The following is a 19,694-nucleotide window of genomic DNA, read 5'->3' as shown; positions in this document are numbered from 1 at the left end:
AAAAACTTTCATTTTATTGTAAAATGTCTAAACATCCTGTAAAATTATTCCTTTAAAAAAAAAACAATTTAGTTCATACTGAAAAAAACAAGATTAATTAAGTCCACAAGTGGATGCTGCTAGGTACTTAGAAATGAGTTGAAACAGGCTCTAAAATTTAAATAATTAATGAACATTTGAATTAACAAAAAATTAGCCATTTAGCTTATTATAAAATACTAGTTGATCCGGCAAAAGTTGTTCTGCCATACAAATTATTTCTAGTGAATATTTTGGTTGTTAAATAAAAAATAGCGAATGTATTCCAAGTGAAGTTGGCATTATAGGTATTTTTGATGCCAAATGAAAAGAAATACAAACAAAATTTTTTGGCGAAAAATATTTTAAAAAATGGGTGGATAGGGACATCCTAATGTCCTAGCGGTATTCTCGTACCTACCAAAAATATATACAAAATTTCATAAAAATAGTTAAATATTGATATTTGGATATTGCTCATACAAAATACTAAAATCTCGGCTAAAAAACGGGTGGGTGAGGGTCGGTTGATGAAAATTTGGGGTTATAGGTATTTTTTAATGCCAACAAATAAAATGCGAAAAAAGCTTTTGCCCAAAAAATGGTAAAAATAAATTCTGGATAGGGTCACCCTAATGACCTATCGGTATGAAATATACTTTACGACATATTCTCATACCTACCAAACATACATACAAAATTTCATAAAAATCGGTTGAGCCGTTTCGGAGGAGTTCAAACACAAACATTGTGACACGAGATTTTTATATATTAGATTCAACAGAAGCCTTTGAAAGGAACTAAAGAATTTGTTTTGTTGGGAATGATTTTATAAAATGAATTTTAATTAATTAATTAATATCGTTTCAAAACGTACGTGATATTTTTTTATTCTGAACAGAACTTTAATTTTGTATATCTTTATGTACAATTAATCTAAAGTTTTTAAGCTTTTTAGGAAATCTATACAAAATGGTTAAAATCGGTCCATAACAATTTTCATGTAAATATGTCGGTGTTCAATTTTTATAAAAATCAGCCCATAATTGACCAGAGCATCCATATAAGGCCCACATACGAAAATCACTTTTACGTGAAAAATATATTATAAGAATCGATATTTAGATAAAATCGAACCAAATAACTTTTATAAATACTTAAACAGTAGTACAAAGTTATATGATGATTGGTCCATAATTGATTGCTATTTTTATACTAAATTTTATATTCTGCGTAATTCTAATATCGAATGAAAGCTAATAATTTATATATGTATAAATGTATATCTGGGACAAATACGGAATTAATTTCACTTACGATCGGAATAAATGCTGTGACATGAGGGAGAATGAATAGACAAAATTCATTTTAATAAAATTAGACACAGTGAGAGGACATGAAAAATAGCAAAATTCGGCATTATTTTATAAATTTGGGAATTGAATAAAATAGTTTGGAAAGATCGAGCGTACTTAATATTAATGTTAAAAATTAGGAAGTATGTGTATATTTAATTTTGATTTTATCTTTACCTCCAAAATTTCACTAAGAAAAATCAACTGAAATTTCACAACTAATCAATGAATTTGATGTTTAATTATTTGTCTTACCTTACCGCAAGCTTGATGGAATTTGATTAAAACAAAATATGTTTGATTTATATTTTCTTTTTAAAATCATTTAATTCACATAATAAATTTGAAATTCAAAGATAAATACTAAAGCAATTATATTTTAAATATGATTTTATAGATTGTTAATTTGCAATTGGGAAAAACTTTAGCTCGATTTCTAAGAAGACATGCACAGTAAATACTACAAGGATTTCAAATCTTATTTAAATATTAATAAGTTTTATCTAGAAAAATATGCTTAAATTCCATAAAGAAAGAAATGGACAAAGAATAAATAAAAAAAGTAAATCTTGAATGTTGTATAAGTAAAATAAAGAATTGAATAAAAAAAATTGTTATATTATTTACTCGAAGTTTCATCTTATTTCTATGCACCTTTAGGTTACGTACATACATATTTAACTATACTGCTCGAATTTAACCGTCTATTTCTCTCAATATTTTTTAAATACATACTGTTTATTATTTGAATTATTAATATAAACTTAATTCGTGATTATTATTATTATTATTAATATTATTATAATTATTACTTTAATGTTGTACTGAGGACTACAATTATAAACAACCATTGAGGTAATATTGTTAAGCTCTACGTTCCACAAATTGAAAATTATAATTTCTAATAAATTAAGAAATTTTATATATTACTCATTATTTGTTTTATTTTTTTATACAGGTTTATAAATACATACAGATGATGTATGCAAAAAAACATTAATCTTAGTTAGGTAATTCAAAAATTAATAAAAATACTGTGTTTTTTACAACAATACAGTTACAGTTTTATGAATGTACAATAAAGTGGTTCCAAATATACTTTTTATATGCTACATTTCAACGTACCTAACATGAATTATGAGGAATGTCTTCACTAAATATCATGACCAAATTTCAATTTCCTATGCTGTTTGGAACTACACGATGCTACACAGTCATGCTAAGAGCCTCAAAAATTAGTGAACAACAGTGAATTATTTGATTTTTTTAAGATAATGAAAATCGTAAAATTTCCTTCCCCCCAGGATCCACCACTCCTGGGTCAGACTGTAAAGTTTTTCGTTATCTTAAAAAAAATATTCACTCACATTTAAAGACCATAGTATATGTGGATTATCTTAGATCTACCTATAACCTTTAATTTTTTGGAAAATATAAAAATTCAATATCTTATAGGGCATAAACGATTATGCAAAATGTTGTGTACATTCTAATTACATTTCAGAATGCAATGTATTATTGCTAGATTCGAATTTTCAAATATAATTTTGCATTCATACTCGGGAATGTACCTCTGAAGCATGGGCCCAAATAGGAACGTATAAAACATTTAGGGAATTTTTCAATGACACGATGTTATAGAACTTATAGAAAGAGGAGAAATGTTATAGAACTTTAAAACATAGTTTATAATAGCTAGAAATAATTTAATTTAGATGAAACTCAGCGTAAGTATTCTTTCGTTTCAATACTTTTTTTATATTTTTCAACTAGGAAACCACAGATTACACAGATATGAATCAGTTCCATCAGTTACAGTGGAAAGAGGGATAAATATATACCACACTCGTTGCCTCTTGAAAATTAAATTTTTTCTCTTGCTCTGCAAAAATAACCATACGGTTCAATATTACTTTTTTTGAGAACTGTCAATTGTTTCATATCTGTAATAATCTGTGTAGGAAACTATAATGAAAATATTGCTAGTAGTGTCATTGACTCAAAATCACAAATAAAAAAAACTATTAGGGTAGGTGTAATAGATTTTAAAAGAAAATATTTTGTAAAACCAGATCTATACGTCCTTGTTTGCGCCCTTGCTTCATATATTGAAAGTTTTTAAAAACATTATTGTCCGTCGCATGCTAAAATTTGATTATTATGTTCCTAACGTATAATACGTACATTTAGTTATATGTAAACCACAAAATAAAGTTTTTTTTTTTACACAACGAAGTACATTACGTTTAAATCCACCGATAAATAGCATACAGAAAATTTAAATTTGTTTAAAAGTGTAACAACTAGAGATTCGATGAATAACAATCAGAAAAGTAAAAAGGACACGCGAGTTCGACGCGTGTCACCTTTGGCTCTTCGAGCCATCCCGTAATGTCACATGCTGCCTTCAGTGCTATTGGTAGTACCCTTCGAGTCCATGGCTCCGCCGCCACAATCATCGGCACCCATAGTACCAGCCGTTATGCCGCCAGCAACACTATTAAAGTCCAAGTTGTACTAAAAAAGGATTGAAATGGAGCAAAGTTTGAAACAAATATGTGTTTATTTAATCCTTTTTTTTTTGCTGCAAAATCTATAATAAATAGTTGATATAACGTATGGTGAAAGAAATACGAACAAATATAAAATTAACGAAAACAGTTGAACAAAAATTTATTAAAATTCAAATTGTAATTAATATTTAAGCTTACATACTAAAGTATATTTACAAAAAAAAATTAGCTCCTTCGCGATTTGCTTTTCTTATTTTTTTGGGAAGATTACTCATTGAAGCCTGAATTCCTTCTGTATTTATACTTTTTAGCTCCTTTTTTATTTTCTGAATTAGGGAATCAACATTTTTGGCTCTGTATCCTCTTTCATAAACTTTTCGTTTCAAATTAGCCCAAAAAGTTTCAATAGGTCGCAATTGTGGAACATTTGGAGGGTTCATTTCCTTTGGGACAAATTCTATTTTTTTATTTTTCAAGTTTCCTATTGTGGATTTCGCATAGTGAGAGGACGCCAAATCTGGCCAAAAAATAATTTTTTGTTTTCGATGATATTTTTCGATAAAATTTTTAAGTGCTGGCACACATTTTTCATTGTAAACTTGGGCATTCACAGCTAATCCACCTTTAAAAAAAACTGGTTCACTGATACCACTTTCACTTATGGCTAACCATAACAAAACTTTTCCTGGGAACTTTGTCTTACGAATAAATTTAACTTTTTCGGTGGCGGCGTGACTAGAAGACTCAAAATAATGTTTTGGTTGCCATTCATTTCCTTCAACGGTAAAATATGTCTCGTCGTCCATTACACATTTGTACTCTGATGAGCAAGAAAAGTAATTTTTGGAAAGCTCCCGTAGTCTATGTTTAATTACCTTTTGTTGAGCTTCGGTGGTAAATGGTGCTGTTCTTTTCTTCCTTTTCTGTACTCCCATGAATTCTAAATATTTCTTAATTGTGTTTTTGTCACAATTATATTTCCTACCCAATTGACGATATGATTTTGCACTGGCACCTAATACTTCATTTTTTAATTTAGAGCGTAGTTTGGAGTCTTGTAAACTGCATTTTCGACCAGATCCACTTTTTCTTTTAATTGGCATATTGTTCTCATATAGGTTTACTGTTTTGTAGATAAAGGTTTTTTGGAATCCCATGTCCTTAAAGTGCCAAAAAATTTCATTTTTGGTTTTATTTGGGTTTTCTTCACAAAATTTAACAATTAATTTTCGACGGTTCAGTTCGTTTAGTGCCATTTTCGAAACAAATATTAAATTGATCCGAACAATTTTATGTTTGATAAATAAAAAGACAGTACTCTTGAATTTACCGTATGTAATTTTTTTGTTAATGTCATGTGTCATTTTTAAATAGAGTGTTTTACTTGTTCGTATTTTATTCACCATACGTTAATACAACTTCTTGATGAAACATAAACTTAAAAAAAAACAAACTATAAAAAACAACAGCTTTCATGTAAAATCATATTGAAATAATATTAAGAATAACATTAGAAAGAGAAATTTATTTTGGGTTAAAGCTAATTTTTAAAAAAAATATTTCAAAACTTCGAGGTAGTCTGTTATTTTGCTAATATCTCAGCCATTTATGAACCGATTTTCAGTACCAAAATTCTTATGAATATACGATACGAGTATATTCATAACAATATTGGGTCCATTGGGTGCAGGTCTTCGGAAAATCAATTTTAACAAATACACGGACAGAAGGGCGAATATTTTTTTTAGGGTCTCAAATGAGTACTATATAAATTTAACTTACGGTTATGAAAGAAGTAATTCAATAGCCGACTTTAACTCATTACGAAACTTTTATCTTTCTTCGCATACAAACGTGAGAACGTACTATTTATGAAACATATGTAAAACGATAATTTTAACATAATAAGGGTATTCATTTCAAAACCTAGTGTAATTTTCCATTTTTTTGAAATGAATACCCTTAATATATAGTTTTATATTAATTATAAAAATGCGATTAATAAAATACATTTGCTAGCACGATTTAATAAAAATACCGTGTTATTTTAGCGTATAAATTCCACGCTTTTTAGTTATTTTATAGCCTACTACTTACAATGGATATGCAGAACGATAGCTAGCAGTTTTAAAATTCGATTAAAAGAGATCGTAACATCTTCAATACTCAAGAAATACTTCATGTGCCATGAGTAAAATATGCAGATATTTCTCTGTAAATGTTTAAAGCCGATTGGCGTTTGGGGGTCACCTCTATTAGCAATAAAAAATTAACTATAGGTCTTGATTCTGAAAATTCTTAATTAAATATTTATAATATATTTTGTGTTTCAATTTAACTAGAATTGAACAATATGTTAGACCTGTTATTGTAGGTTAGACTGTTAACAAAACTTTTGATTCGGACCAAAATAAATATTTTGAATGTTGGTAGAAAAAACTAAAAAACTAAAAAAAAAAATGCAAATTACCTTGGTAGCACATTCTAGGCACTTTGTCACAACACTATTGATAACGCACATTAAATTTTTTGTTTCCCTGATAACATGATCTACTTTCACATAAGTAGCTGATGGACCTACGGTATGGTCCTTTACAGTGAATTGTAGTGATTGTACAAATGTCGGCACTCGATCTAAAATGTTAAGTAAATCCTTTTTGTGTGGACTAGCAGGAACCTACAACAAAATTATGAAAACTATTCTGTTATATATATACAAATATGACTGTCTGTATGTAATACAATACCTGATACGAAAATTGCCTCAAAATCTTATACAAACGATTTGCTTCCTCGGCGAAATATTCCGCTTGAGTAAAGAGGTCTTGGGTGGTTTTCAGTGAACCATTTCCCTTAGTAAACTGATACATTAAGAACGCCATGGCTGATAAATTTTTAGCTCGTTTTATTATATCATTATCACATAACTCTTCATTCCAGCGAGGCTGTAGATCTCTTTTAACAGTTTCGGTTTCCAAATCCACCTCCTTTCCAATTTCCACAGGTAGCTCATTTTGAAAATTAACCGTTTTAGTCGGTTTAACTTCAGCAGTAGCATTCTATAACAAATTTTAAAAATGAAATTCAGAAAACATAGTAAAAAGCGTTAATAATAGTAAACATACCGTTCCCATAGACAAATATTTCAAATCGTGATCGTTTATGTCGGTCGTTGACTCCAATATCTTTTTCGATACCAACGTAACCTCCGTTACCAGCCAAGTCCACATTTCCACAAAGGCATCAAAGTTTTCACTAGCCACATTGCTTAAAGGGAATTTTGTTAAGATTTTGGCAGCTAATATCACTTGCGGTCCATAGATTCTTAGATTAATCGAGACGTGACTAGCCTGCTCTTTTAAAGCATCTTGAACAGCTATATGTCGTAATAGCTTACACACTTCCAGTATATGATCACAATGTTCATGAAATTCATTTACTTGTTGTGTAAAATGCGGCAAGTTTTGTTGGGAAATGGCCACGTTTAGGTTATTGACTAGATCAGTAGACACTTTCAGAGCCTTAAACATTTCACGCGACTGTTCAAGGGCAGAATTGATCAGTTGTTCGGAAAGCGTTTTCACTGTCGCTAGCACGGTGTCAATATATTCATCTTGAAAATGATCTTTGGAATATTGTTGCTGTTCACCTTGTTTACCAACAACATTCCGTAGGTACTTATTGAGTTCTCTTGTGCAGTGATCGCAATATATTAAAATATTTTCACGCATTTCATGGCTCGTATAGGGAGAATCTGTGAAATCGTGAATATTCTCTAAAATTCGATCAAAGGATATCAAGATCTTTTCTATGAGGTCACCACACACGCAATCTGGACTGATTGTCTTGTACTTAGGACTGTTGCTGCTACTGCTGGTGGAGTAGTGATCCAAGCCATAGCATTCATTTAACAAACGTTCACCCTCGGGTAGACCGCTGGAGTCGTATAGTTTTTTGCTTTTATTGTCAATCGGCCAGCGCTTTTCAATGGACTTTTTCCTATAGACATTGTGATTAAGTTTGGCATTCAAATAGGGATCAGTGTGTTTCGTTTTATAGCGGCAACATTGCATTAGATAGGTAAAGTGTTGTATTGTTGCATGAATGGTGCCACGCTCATCGTTGTTGTAGTAGGAGTAGTGCTGCTTTGATGAATGCCATTCAGACTCTAGAATCGCATCCTTAATTATAAAATGTATATGATCCATGCCACGTCGTATTTGGCAAAATACCGTATTTCGATTTTCTCTCGCTATAACGCAATTGTAGTGGATCATGCAAACTTTCGATGAGGTTATCAGCACTTTCACAGAATGATCCAAAACTTGGCGGGCAGACAGAATTTCTGAACGCCTTCTTTCCTCTTTCAAGCTGTTGTTGGCAGCGTTTGATGTCAAACAGGTCATTTCAACCATTTCCGTGCCAAACGCAGAAAACGCTTGCACAAATTTTGTAAAGTTCATAACACACTCCAGATTCTGAGGACATTTGCTGTCTTTATATTTGAATGTAAATAGTTGTTTAACCACAATTATGTCAACCAATAACAGAACTCTAGTTATAGAGGTTAGTAGGGAGCGAGAGGCCAATATAATGGCCGTATGATCTACAAACGTTTTGGGTATACCTACTGCCAAACTACCAGCCTCATTAACCATATCGCCAGATAAGCACAATTGTTCAATCGATTTTCCTACACATGGACAATATCTTTAGAAAATGTATAAAAATCTTTTGGATTCACAAATTTTGCATACCAGTATCTCTAGCATCTTTGCAGCAGTCAAACATATCAGCCTTGATATCTTGAAATCCTTCAGCTATAATTTCCCCAATTGTCACCAAACGATCGACAGCCATATTAATTGCTTGACCTACACGTTTACATGTCACTATCTTCTGTTCAGTAGTCATCTCCAAATGCCGTTGAGGTGTCAACTGAAATTGTAAACGAATGATGATTGTTTTTGTGATATACAAATATTTACAATATAATATGCTTACCGGCTCCAAGTTGTTTGAAGATATCATATTTGCGGCCACTTATTATGACTATCGTTTGCCTGTTGATGGGCCTTACGTATGTCCCTCTGAAATATCGGCTAACCGTTTAATTGTTTCCTATTTATCTGTTTTGCGTTATTATGAAAATACTGCACATAATTAGTGTATTCAATAGAGTCTGCACCTAGTACGTACAGTTTGCTTCACAATAAAATCATACAATCTAGCAATTATATAAAATTTGCTACATTTATGTAAATATTATTTTTATTAATAATACATATCATAGGCTAACATAGAGACGAGACGTAACTGTCAAAAACCTAACTCTTGCAACAACAAAATACATGTTAGTGTCTCGTCTCTATGTATAATTCTTTATGGTTTTGAGCATAGAGGACAACTAGAGACAAAACCTAAGTCTGTTGTCAAAAACCTAATTCATGAGAATGTATTGCGATATGTGTGCAAAGGTGTAATTTTGTTTAAATTTTTTCATTGATATTTCTCTCTCCTTCTGTTCTTTGTATTTATTCTATATCTTTGAGTTTAAAATATCATTTTATCCGATTTCCCATTCGAAATTTTTATTAAAAATTGTTTAACTAAAAAACAAACATCCTTACATACTCCGGAATATGCACTCTATATGTCATATTTGATATGTTTTTGATAATTGCATATTTAGATACGGACCTATGAAATTATGTACATACATGTGTCAAATATCGATATGGGTTTTAACACATTTTGTATGTATGTACTCATATGTACATGTGTAGGTAATTTACAGACAAACCTACACTCGTGTAAAATATATACACACATCCATATAAGAATGTTTTTTGTGTGTATGTTCATAGGTACAATATAATTCGATTTAAAATCCAATTCAACTTTACCTTTACTTAGTAGCTACTCGTAGCTATCATCATCATCATCATCTTCAAGGTTACAGTCCATAAACACAGAAATAATACACTTATATTACAAGTTATTATTCCCTTTTGCAATACATATGTACATCTGCATTAGACCTGCCCTTAAAACGACTATGTATTCGATAAGCTACCTTTGAATATCCTTAGCTTACCGTTAAAATACCGTAAAATATATAAATTTAATTACTGTTACTTCAAAATTCCGTTACCGTTATACTATAAATAATTTTAAATCATGAAAATATACAGTTTGATTTCATTGATAATTGAGTTTATTGAAATCAGAGCCTCGAATTCAATTTGAGCTTAATCCACTAAAATCTTAATTCTGATTTACAAAATATCAGCCACTCATTTCATAAATTCATTCCGAAAAACTAATTCTTTAGCTTTGATTTAAATATAATTCATTATTCGTTGAATTAGTTCATAATGGAATTTAGTTATAACAGAATTCATTCAAAGTTTGAAGGCTTAAATTTTTGTTAATTGAAATCAAAAGGCTTCAATTAATCGGTTAACCGATCACAATTCAAACAATTTTCGGTACGTGTCTAGTTATTAGGGTATTCATTATTCGAATAATTTCTTACGAATAATTATTCAAACAATTTAAAAATGGCCATTTGCGAATAACGAATAATTCGAACAAAGGGACTTTCGATCACTGTAGATGAGTGTTCCGATAGCTCCTTCCATAAATATATAAATATTACAGCAAGAAGTTACTTTATTAAGCAAAGATTCGGCAACGTTGATAGAGCTTGATGTATGTATTATATTTGTTATAAATAATTTAGAAATAGTGAATAATTAATTAACTAGAATTAGTTACTCAATTTAAAACCCGAATTAATGAAGGACATAAAAAAGTTCTTAATATGTTTATATTGTATTTGAATTCAGAATCATGTCAAACTAGCTCGAATTTTTTAAAACATACCTCCAAAACCGAAACTGAAGGTTTGTTCGCGAGTTAATCTGATGAGAATATTTCTGTTGAAAATGTAATGATGGACTTTGTTTTCGAATGTTTTTTTTAACACTATCAATACTTGAATTGTTAACTATAACGTTATTTTTTGTTTTTCTTTAACAATAAAATATTAAAAAACCGACATCAAATCTTCATTCTTTACTTTTTTATAAAAGAATGTAAATTATTCGAATAATTCGATTAATTTCAAACGTGTCATCGAATTATTCGAACAAGTTAAAGTCTCTATTAAAGCGAATTATTCGTTTTATTCGAACAAGAGAAAAATCGAATAATTCGAATACCCTCCTAGATACTAAAGAACAAAATTTTACCCATCCAAAGCAAATCTGTATTTTAAGGGCAGGCCTAATATACATACAAACGTAGATATGTATGTACGTATGTACCGTTGTAACCTTGTGGACAAATAGCGACGTAAGAACAAATACAAATACACATCTACGGGTTCAAATATAAATTAAATATTAATTATTACCATTTGAAATGCTTATTTATATGAACGAATATACGAGTATGTACATTGTACATACATACATACATACATCAAATGCAAGAGTAGAGTAGAGGTATTTATATGTAGTTCGATAAATACTTTTATTAAATGTATTTATGTATATTCATTCAATCGTATATTGGAATTATTACACAGATATTTATTTATGACAATTTAATTGCAATACCACAAATGTATACTACTACTCTTTATACGTACTAAAACATTTTTTGTGTATTTTCGTCCTTGCTTCTTCTTTGTTTTCACTTTTTATTTTATATTTTTTTTGTAACCAAACATTCGAAATCGCTTACTAAAATTCTTTTACAAGTATCTCCTCTATTGGAGTTTGGTGCTGGTTTCTTCATGCAGACATTGAAATTTCGAAGTATGTAGTTTTAATGCCCCAACCACAAAATCTCTACCACAACATTTTTTTGTATTCTTAGGACAGACAATACATAAAATAAAATGTAAGCGAGCTAGCTAGTCGTTTCAATGATAGATATTGATAATATATATTATTCTATACTTTTACCTAATGCCCGATCACAAACTTCGTATGCCGCTAATGTTTTTAATATTTAACACAATTATTTAACTTTAAAATTGTAACAATTACTGTGTTTATGTATACGAAATACATAAACAATTTGTAGAAATTATTTTTTATTTTCTTCACAACTTCTGTAGATGCTCCCAGGTAAGCAAGTGTTTAAAGAGTCACTGGACAACACATGCGCACATCATGCCAACTTACATGTTTATCGATAAATTGTGTTGTAAAATTTTGAAGCAGTAATCGAAAATACACATTTGTCATTTTGATTTGTTTTTACCAGCAATGAAAAGAAATTAACAATACATTCAAAAAACAAAAATATAAATGGATTTCTTTATCATGAATCTATTAATATTATGTTTTAAACTACATACATATAACAAAAAATATCTACCATAAATGCAAATGAATCATTTAAACATTATTTTCAAATGCCTTTAATACTTATTAACGTATACTTAATATTAATTCATTTGAAATTTTTATTTACCCCCCGTATTTTGAGTTTTATGACAGTAAGAAAATCACAATGAAACAGACAATTTTAAAACGTTTGTATGGAAATTGTCAAGGCGTATGAATCAGGTGAGAGCGTCTTTGTCATTGAGAATACACATAGAGCGAAATCTGTCCTGTCAAACACCTAACTCAGTTGTCAAAAACCTAAGTGATGAGAATGTATTAGTAAAAAAAAACAATGTGAAAACAAAAACAACACTCGTATATGTACATAACTTTTTTGAGTAATTATTTTGTTTGAGTTTTTTTCTAGTTTCCGCTCTATGTACATATATTATGGTCTCTATGGTATTTGCAACAAATGTCAAAATATGCTGTGGCACACGAAAACGAAACACAACTACAACAAAAAATTAAGTTATTTTGGTCATTATTTTTGAATATTCAATCTCACTGCTACTCAGCTGATTTTATTGAAAACACTTTTTTTTGTAATTTCTTGCATTTATTTAAAAAACTACTTGTTTAAAACACAATTTAAAACAATTAAAATTTTTTAATACGGGATTTACAATAGAGTGCGTATCATTTGAACGCGGTTTTTGTTTTTAATAACTTATGCCATTTTGAATAGTACAATCCATATGTTGCCAGAAATATGGGAAAAGGTCATAGCTAGTGCCAAAACACTAGCTATGAGGTATGAAATTTAGTATTGATATTTTTAGTTGCTCACAAATGTTTGGAAAAATCGGTACAACATATGGGCAATTCCATATCATCGTACGTGACATTTGTACGCCTATAGAGTGGAATAGATTTTGCAAAAATAAGAGTATCTGAAAAATAATTTGGACTTTATGTTTCATTCAGAGGGTACTATATTTGAAAATAATAAAAAGTTCTTTCGAAATATTGTTGTCCAAAATATTGAGCTAAATAAGGGTATATCGTACGTGACATAAAACGGAACTCATTTTGAGGTACATGTAAAATATGCGAAAATATTCGAATCGTGTTTTCTTTTAATTTCTTACACTAAACGAAATATTTTTCCTTTACAAGCCGTCATATTTAAATAAAAACAATCTTTGGATGATTTCATAATAAATAAAATTTAATATCGTACGTGACATACCGTACGTGACAGATTTTTCTCTTATAATAAAACAATATAAATATATTCTGTAAATATATGTATACAAAAACTCAAAAAGTGAATAGAAAATATGCATTCGGTTTTAATAAACAATTTGACAATAGCAAAAAAAAAACAATCAGAGTCAAATTAATTTCATACTACAAGCTAATTGGGAGCCTAGTTTTTGCCGCAACTTTAGCCTAAAACATTAAAGGCCGTATTCATAAACGAATTTTAAATTTAAACAACGTTTTAAAATCAAATTTTGTATGGAAATTTTGCTTTAAATCATTGTTTAAATTTTAAATTTTTTTATGAATACGGGGGTAAAAATTTTATATATTCAGTTTAAACTAATTTTTTTGTCTTTAAAATGTTGTAATATGATCTAAATACTTTCACATAGTAACACTCTATTATTTTCTCCTATTCAAATCATCTTGAAAAAAAGTTTCAAGGGTTTTGTGTTTTCAGTCGTGGTAGCGATTCTTGTGGAATTGACCATATGTATATGGACCAAGATATGTGGAAATAAGTTGACTTGCCTCAGTGAACATCCGCTGTTAATAACATGATATCTGAATATTTATTTTGTCAAGTTGTAGAAAAACCGTATGTGTTCGTGGTGAATATGTATGAATTGACACAGCTGAATAAAACAGACTTGTGTGTTAAAACAGCCCTCTTGCATATACATATGGGGGATTTCATGTCAAGTGAACCAACTTTTGAAATCGATGTCTTCCGATCGGGATGAAATTTGCACCAAGGTTAGCTCTATTGGATAGTAACTCAGACACAATTTTTCAACAACATCGGTCGAGAACTCTCTGAGTTATAGGGGGTAAAATTTTGACAATTTGGTCAAACAGGGGTTTTTTCTTATCCATGTAACTTATTACCTATTGTTCTTAGCAAAATGTGTCCCAAATAGTATAGATAGCTATTTCTTCGATCTTTCGAAAAAAAAATATTTAAAAAAAAAAATAAAAAATTTTTAATATTTTTTTTCCGAAATCAAAAACTTTTTTGACTTTTTTTTAAAATACGCCCTTTTTTTTTTTTTTTTTTTTCTTAAAATAAAGTTTAGATATTTTCCTTGAACACCTACTTGGTCGCTTAGTGGGATGCGAGTGGGATATCTATCAAAATAAATATTTTGTAACTCAAAACATAAAATTTTTGACTTTTTTTGCAAAATCAAAAACTTTGTTGACTTTTTTTTTTCAAAATGGACCCTTTTTTAATCTTTTTTTTTAGGTCAAACAAAAGCTTAGATATTATCCTTGAAGACCCTTTTGGTCGCTTAGTGGGATGCGAGTGGGATATCTATCAAAATAAATATTTTTTAACTCAAGACTTACAATTTTTGACTTTTTTTTTTGCAAATACGATTTTTTTTCCAAATGGGCCCTTTTTTTAAAATTTTTTTTGTAATCAAAAGAAAGCTTAGGTCCATTCCTTTAAGATATTTTTAGTCCCTTAGTGGGATGCGAGTAGGATATCTATCAAAATAAATATTTTGTAACGCAAGACATACAATTTTTTAATTTTTTTTTGCAAAATCAAAATTTTTTTCCAATATGGGCCCTTTTTTAATTTTTTTTTTTGGATTTATAAAATTTTTTTTTCACAAATAAATTTAAAAAAAATATTTTTTAAAAATTAAAAAAATAATTATAATTTTTTTTTTTTTTAAATTTTGTTTACCTAAAAATATTACATAAATATAAAACTATAGATTTCAATAAACTTAATTTTTAAATAAAAAAAATTGTATTTTCATAATTTAAAATTATTTATAAAATAACGGTATTTTTAGTGGTAACGGTAATTGTAGTTATTCATATAGATGAAAGGTTATTTTAGCGGTAACGGTAGCCAAACTTGATCGAAAGTAATGAAATTAGGTCTCGTTATTTATTTCAATATAAAAATTTGTTTATGTGGTTTTCGGAAAATGGCCTTATATCGATCCGTATTTAAATAAAACATATTTGTGGAGAAATTTGAGTGGATACCTACATAAAACAGACATTTATGTCAAAAAAATTTCTATTTCGGGAGGAAATTTGTATGGGGGCTAGGTGAAATATTGAACCGCTTTTATTTTTGTGTTAAATAAAGTTTACATTTTTATGTTTAACGAGAACTGAGTAGATCTATACAAATTTTCTAAATTAATATTTCATTCTCATTCATCAGGTTGACTGAAGAGAGTGGATTTTATTTAGTTTTTATAGAATGTAGGATTAATGTCAAACTCTATATATAAGAAACGAATTCACCCCAATTTGCCTGAATTCGATTTTGTATATATATGCCGCCTTGTTACGACCCAATAGTTTGAAGATAAAAATAAAAGCATTATGAAAATTTTTTTTGTAATCAAAAGAAAGCTTAGGTCCATTCCTTTAAGATATTTTTAGTCCCTTAGTGGGATGCGAGTAGGATATCTATCAAAATAAATATTTTGTAACGCAAGACATACAATTTTTTAATTTTTTTTTGCAAAATCAAAATTTTTTTCCAATATGGGCCCTTTTTTAATTTTTTTTTTTGCCCAAAAGAAAGCCTAGGTCCATTCCTTTAAGATATTTTTAGTCCCTTAGTGGGATGCGAGTGGGATATCTATCAAAATAAATGTTTTAACACAAAAATTGTATGTCTTGAGTTACAAAACATTTATTTTGATATATATCCCACTCGCATCCCACTAAGCGATCAAAACCATCTTAAAGGAATAGGCCTAAGCTTTCTTTATAGCAAAAAAAAAAAATTACAAAAAGGGCCCATTTTAAAAAAAAGTCAAAAAAGTTTTTGATTTTGCCAAAAAATCAAAAATTGTATATCTTGAGTTACAAAATATTTATTTTGATAGATATCCCACTCGTATCCCACTAAGGGACCTAAAATATCTTAAAGGAATGGACCTAAGCTTTCTTTTGACTAAAAAAAAATTTTTAAAAAAGGGCCCATTTTGAAAAAAAATTCGAATTTGCAAAAAAAAGTCAATAATTGAATGTCTTGAGTTACAACATTTTTATTTTAATAGATATCCTACTCACATCTTCCTAAGTGACAAAATAGGTCTTAAAGTAAAAGACCTAAGCTTTCTTTTGAGCAAAAAAAAAAATTTAAAAAAAAGTCCCATATTGGAAAAAAATTTCGATTTTGCAAAAAAAAATTAAAAAATTGTTACAAAATATTTATTTTGATAGATATCCCACTCGCATCCCACTAAGGGACTAAAAATATCTTAAAGGAATGGACCTAGGCTTTCTTTTGAGCAAAAAAAAAAATTAAAAAAGGGCCCATATTGGAAAAAAATTTTGATTTTGCAAAAAAAAATTAAAAAATTGTATGTCTTGCGTTACAAAATATTTATTTTGATAGATATCCCACTCGCATCCCACTAAGGGACTAAAAATATCTTAAAGGAATGGACCTAAGCTTTCTTTTGATTACAAAAAAAATTTTAAAAAAAGGGCCCATTTGGAAAAAAAATCGTATTTGCAAAAAAAAAAGTCAAAAATTGTAAGTCTTGAGTTAAAAAATATTTATTTTGATAGATATCCCACTCGCATCCCACTAAGCGACCAAAAGGGTCTTCAAGGATAATATCTAAGCTTTTGTTTGACCTAAAAAAAAAGATTAAAAAAGGGTCCATTTTGAAAAAAAAAAGTCAACAAAGTTTTTGATTTTGCAAAAAAAAGTCAAAAATTTTATGTTTTGAGTTACAAAATATTTATTTTGATAGATATCCCACTCGCATCCCACTAAGCGACCAAGTAGGTGTTCAAGGAAAATATCTAAACTTTATTTTAAGAAAAAAAAAAAAAAAAAAAAAAAGGGCGTATTTTAAAAAAAAGTCAAAAAAGTTTTTGATTTCGGAAAAAAAATATTAAAAATTTTTTATTTTTTTTTTTAAATATTTTTTTTCGAAAGATCGAAGAAATAGCTATCTATACTATTTGGGACACATTTTGCTAAGAACAATAGGTAATAAGTTACATGGATAAGAACAAACCCCTGTTTGACCAAATTGTCAAAATTTTACCCCCTATAACTCAGAGAGTTCTCGACCGATGTTGTTGAAAAATTGTGTCTGAGTTACTATCCAATAGAGCTAACCTTGGTGCAAATTTCATCCCGATCGGAAGACATCGATTTCAAAAGTTGGTTCACTTGACATGAAATGCCCCATATGTATATATTTGTGGAAATATTTGAAATATTAATTGAGAAACACATGGAATTTACAAACAATTTTGTCCCTAATTAGCTGGCCACCACTGTATATTCTGGATCGTTATAGATATTGAAGTTGATATAGTCATGTCCGTCTTACATACATGATTCATACATTAATATATCGGGAATTCACCCGACACGGTTGATATTTAAAATCGAGACAATCGGCCCACAAATGGCTGAGATATGAGCAAAAACCAGGACAACCTCGATTTTTTATCAATATCTAGATTACTAAGTCATTAATATAGACAATATGGATATCCAATAATAGATATATCAAAGACCTTTGTAACGGCGTATATAAGACCAAAGTAAGAAGGATTTATAAAATTTTTTTTTCACAAATAAATTTAAAAAAAATATTTTTTAAAAATTAAAAAAATAATTATAATTTTTTTTTTTTTTAAATTTTGTTTACCTAAAAATATTACATAAATATAAAACTATAGATTTCAATAAACTTAATTTTTAAATAAAAAAAATTGTATTTTCATAATTTAAAATTATTTATAAAATAACGGTATTTTTAGTGGTAACGGTAATTGTAGTTATTCATATAGATGAAAGGTTATTTTAGCGGTAACGGTAGCCAAACTTGATCGAAAGTAATGAAATTAGGTCTCGTTATTTATTTCAATATAAAAATTTGTTTATGTGGTTTTCGGAAAATGGCCTTATATCGATCCGTATTTAAATAAAACATATTTGTGGAGAAATTTGAGTGGATACCTACATAAAACAGACATTTATGTCAAAAAAATTTCTATTTCGGGAGGAAATTTGTATGGGGGCTAGGTGAAATATTGAACCGCTTTTATTTTTGTGTTAAATAAAGTTTACATTTTTATGTTTAACGAGAACTGAGTAGATCTATACAAATTTTCTAAATTAATATTTCATTCTCATTCATCAGGTTGACTGAAGAGAGTGGATTTTATTTAGTTTTTATAGAATGTAGGATTAATGTCAAACTCTATATATAAGAAACGAATTCACCCCAATTTGCCTGAATTCGATTTTGTATATATATGCCGCCTTGTTACGACCCAATAGTTTGAAGATAAAAATAAAAGCATTATGAAAATCTTTGAACAAATGTTATTTTTAAAGAAATTCGAAAACGTCTCAAGAGTTAAAAAAACAGGGAGTGATTCCGAGATGATAATAGAGTTAGTAATGCCATTACGGTCGAATATATAGCGTAATGTCGTTTCGAAAAACAAGTCGAAAAACTCTTTAGAAGAGCAGCTCGTAAAGTTAAATGCTCTGATTCTTTTGTGCGCAGGTCAAAGGTAATGATGGGTTGAAGTCCTATAAAGTTGAGAAAGTATCAGATCGCAATGCGGTAAAGAAATTAGAAGCAAAAGAAGAGCAAATAAATTGGGGTAAAATTTTATAAAAAAAATCTTTTTCACAAAATTTTTTTAACAAAAATTAATTTTTTTCACATTAAAAAACTATTTTTTCAAACAAATATTTTGCACAAAAAATTTAATTCAGAAATTTCCAATTATATTTCAGAAATTTCCTATTACATTTCAGAATTTTCCCATTGTATTTCAGAAATTTCCATTTGTATTTCAGAATTTTTAATTTATACTTAAAAAGTTTCTAATTGTATTTCTGAATTTTCCAATTGTATTTCAGAAATTTCCATTTGTATTTCAGAAAATTATAATAGCAATACCAATGTAAGTTTCTGAAATAAAAATAGAAATTTCTGAAAAACAATTGGAAAATTCTGAAATACAATTAGAAACTTTTTAATTCAATTAGATAATTCTGAAATACAATTGGAAATTTCTAAAAAATATATTTGGAAAATTCTGAAATATACGGGGTTGTCATAAAATCCAATCATTGTCGGAATCGGTTTTGAAAACGACGGAAGAAGTACATTGGTCTCTTGAAATCGAAAGTTATCGGTTTTATATTCGATCTAGAATTAAAT

General features: G+C 28.9%; 1 protein-coding gene across 1 annotated transcript; it reads right to left on the bottom strand.

The window, feature by feature from the left end:
• Nucleotides 1–3,423: 3,423 nt before the first annotated feature.
• Nucleotides 3,424–9,012, bottom strand: alpha-Catr (alpha-catenin related). The gene is made up of 6 exons (XM_065512006.1): nt 8,891–9,012; nt 8,644–8,824; nt 7,012–8,579; nt 6,634–6,945; nt 6,357–6,563; nt 3,424–3,890 (listed from the first exon to the last, which is right to left on the bottom strand). Exons 1-6 carry the CDS (start codon nt 8,915–8,917, stop codon nt 3,768–3,770), a joined length of 2,418 nt encoding a protein of 805 aa, XP_065368078.1. The 5' UTR covers nt 8,918–9,012; the 3' UTR covers nt 3,424–3,767.
• Nucleotides 9,013–19,694: the final 10,682 nt, after the last annotated feature.

The sequence above is a fragment of the Calliphora vicina genome, chromosome 5, assembly GCF_958450345.1.
Source record: "Calliphora vicina chromosome 5, idCalVici1.1, whole genome shotgun sequence".
Lineage (NCBI taxonomy): Eukaryota > Metazoa > Arthropoda > Insecta > Diptera > Calliphoridae > Calliphora > Calliphora vicina.
The sequence above is the reverse complement of the archived record's forward strand: the minus strand, read 5'-3'. Positions and strand labels throughout refer to the sequence as shown.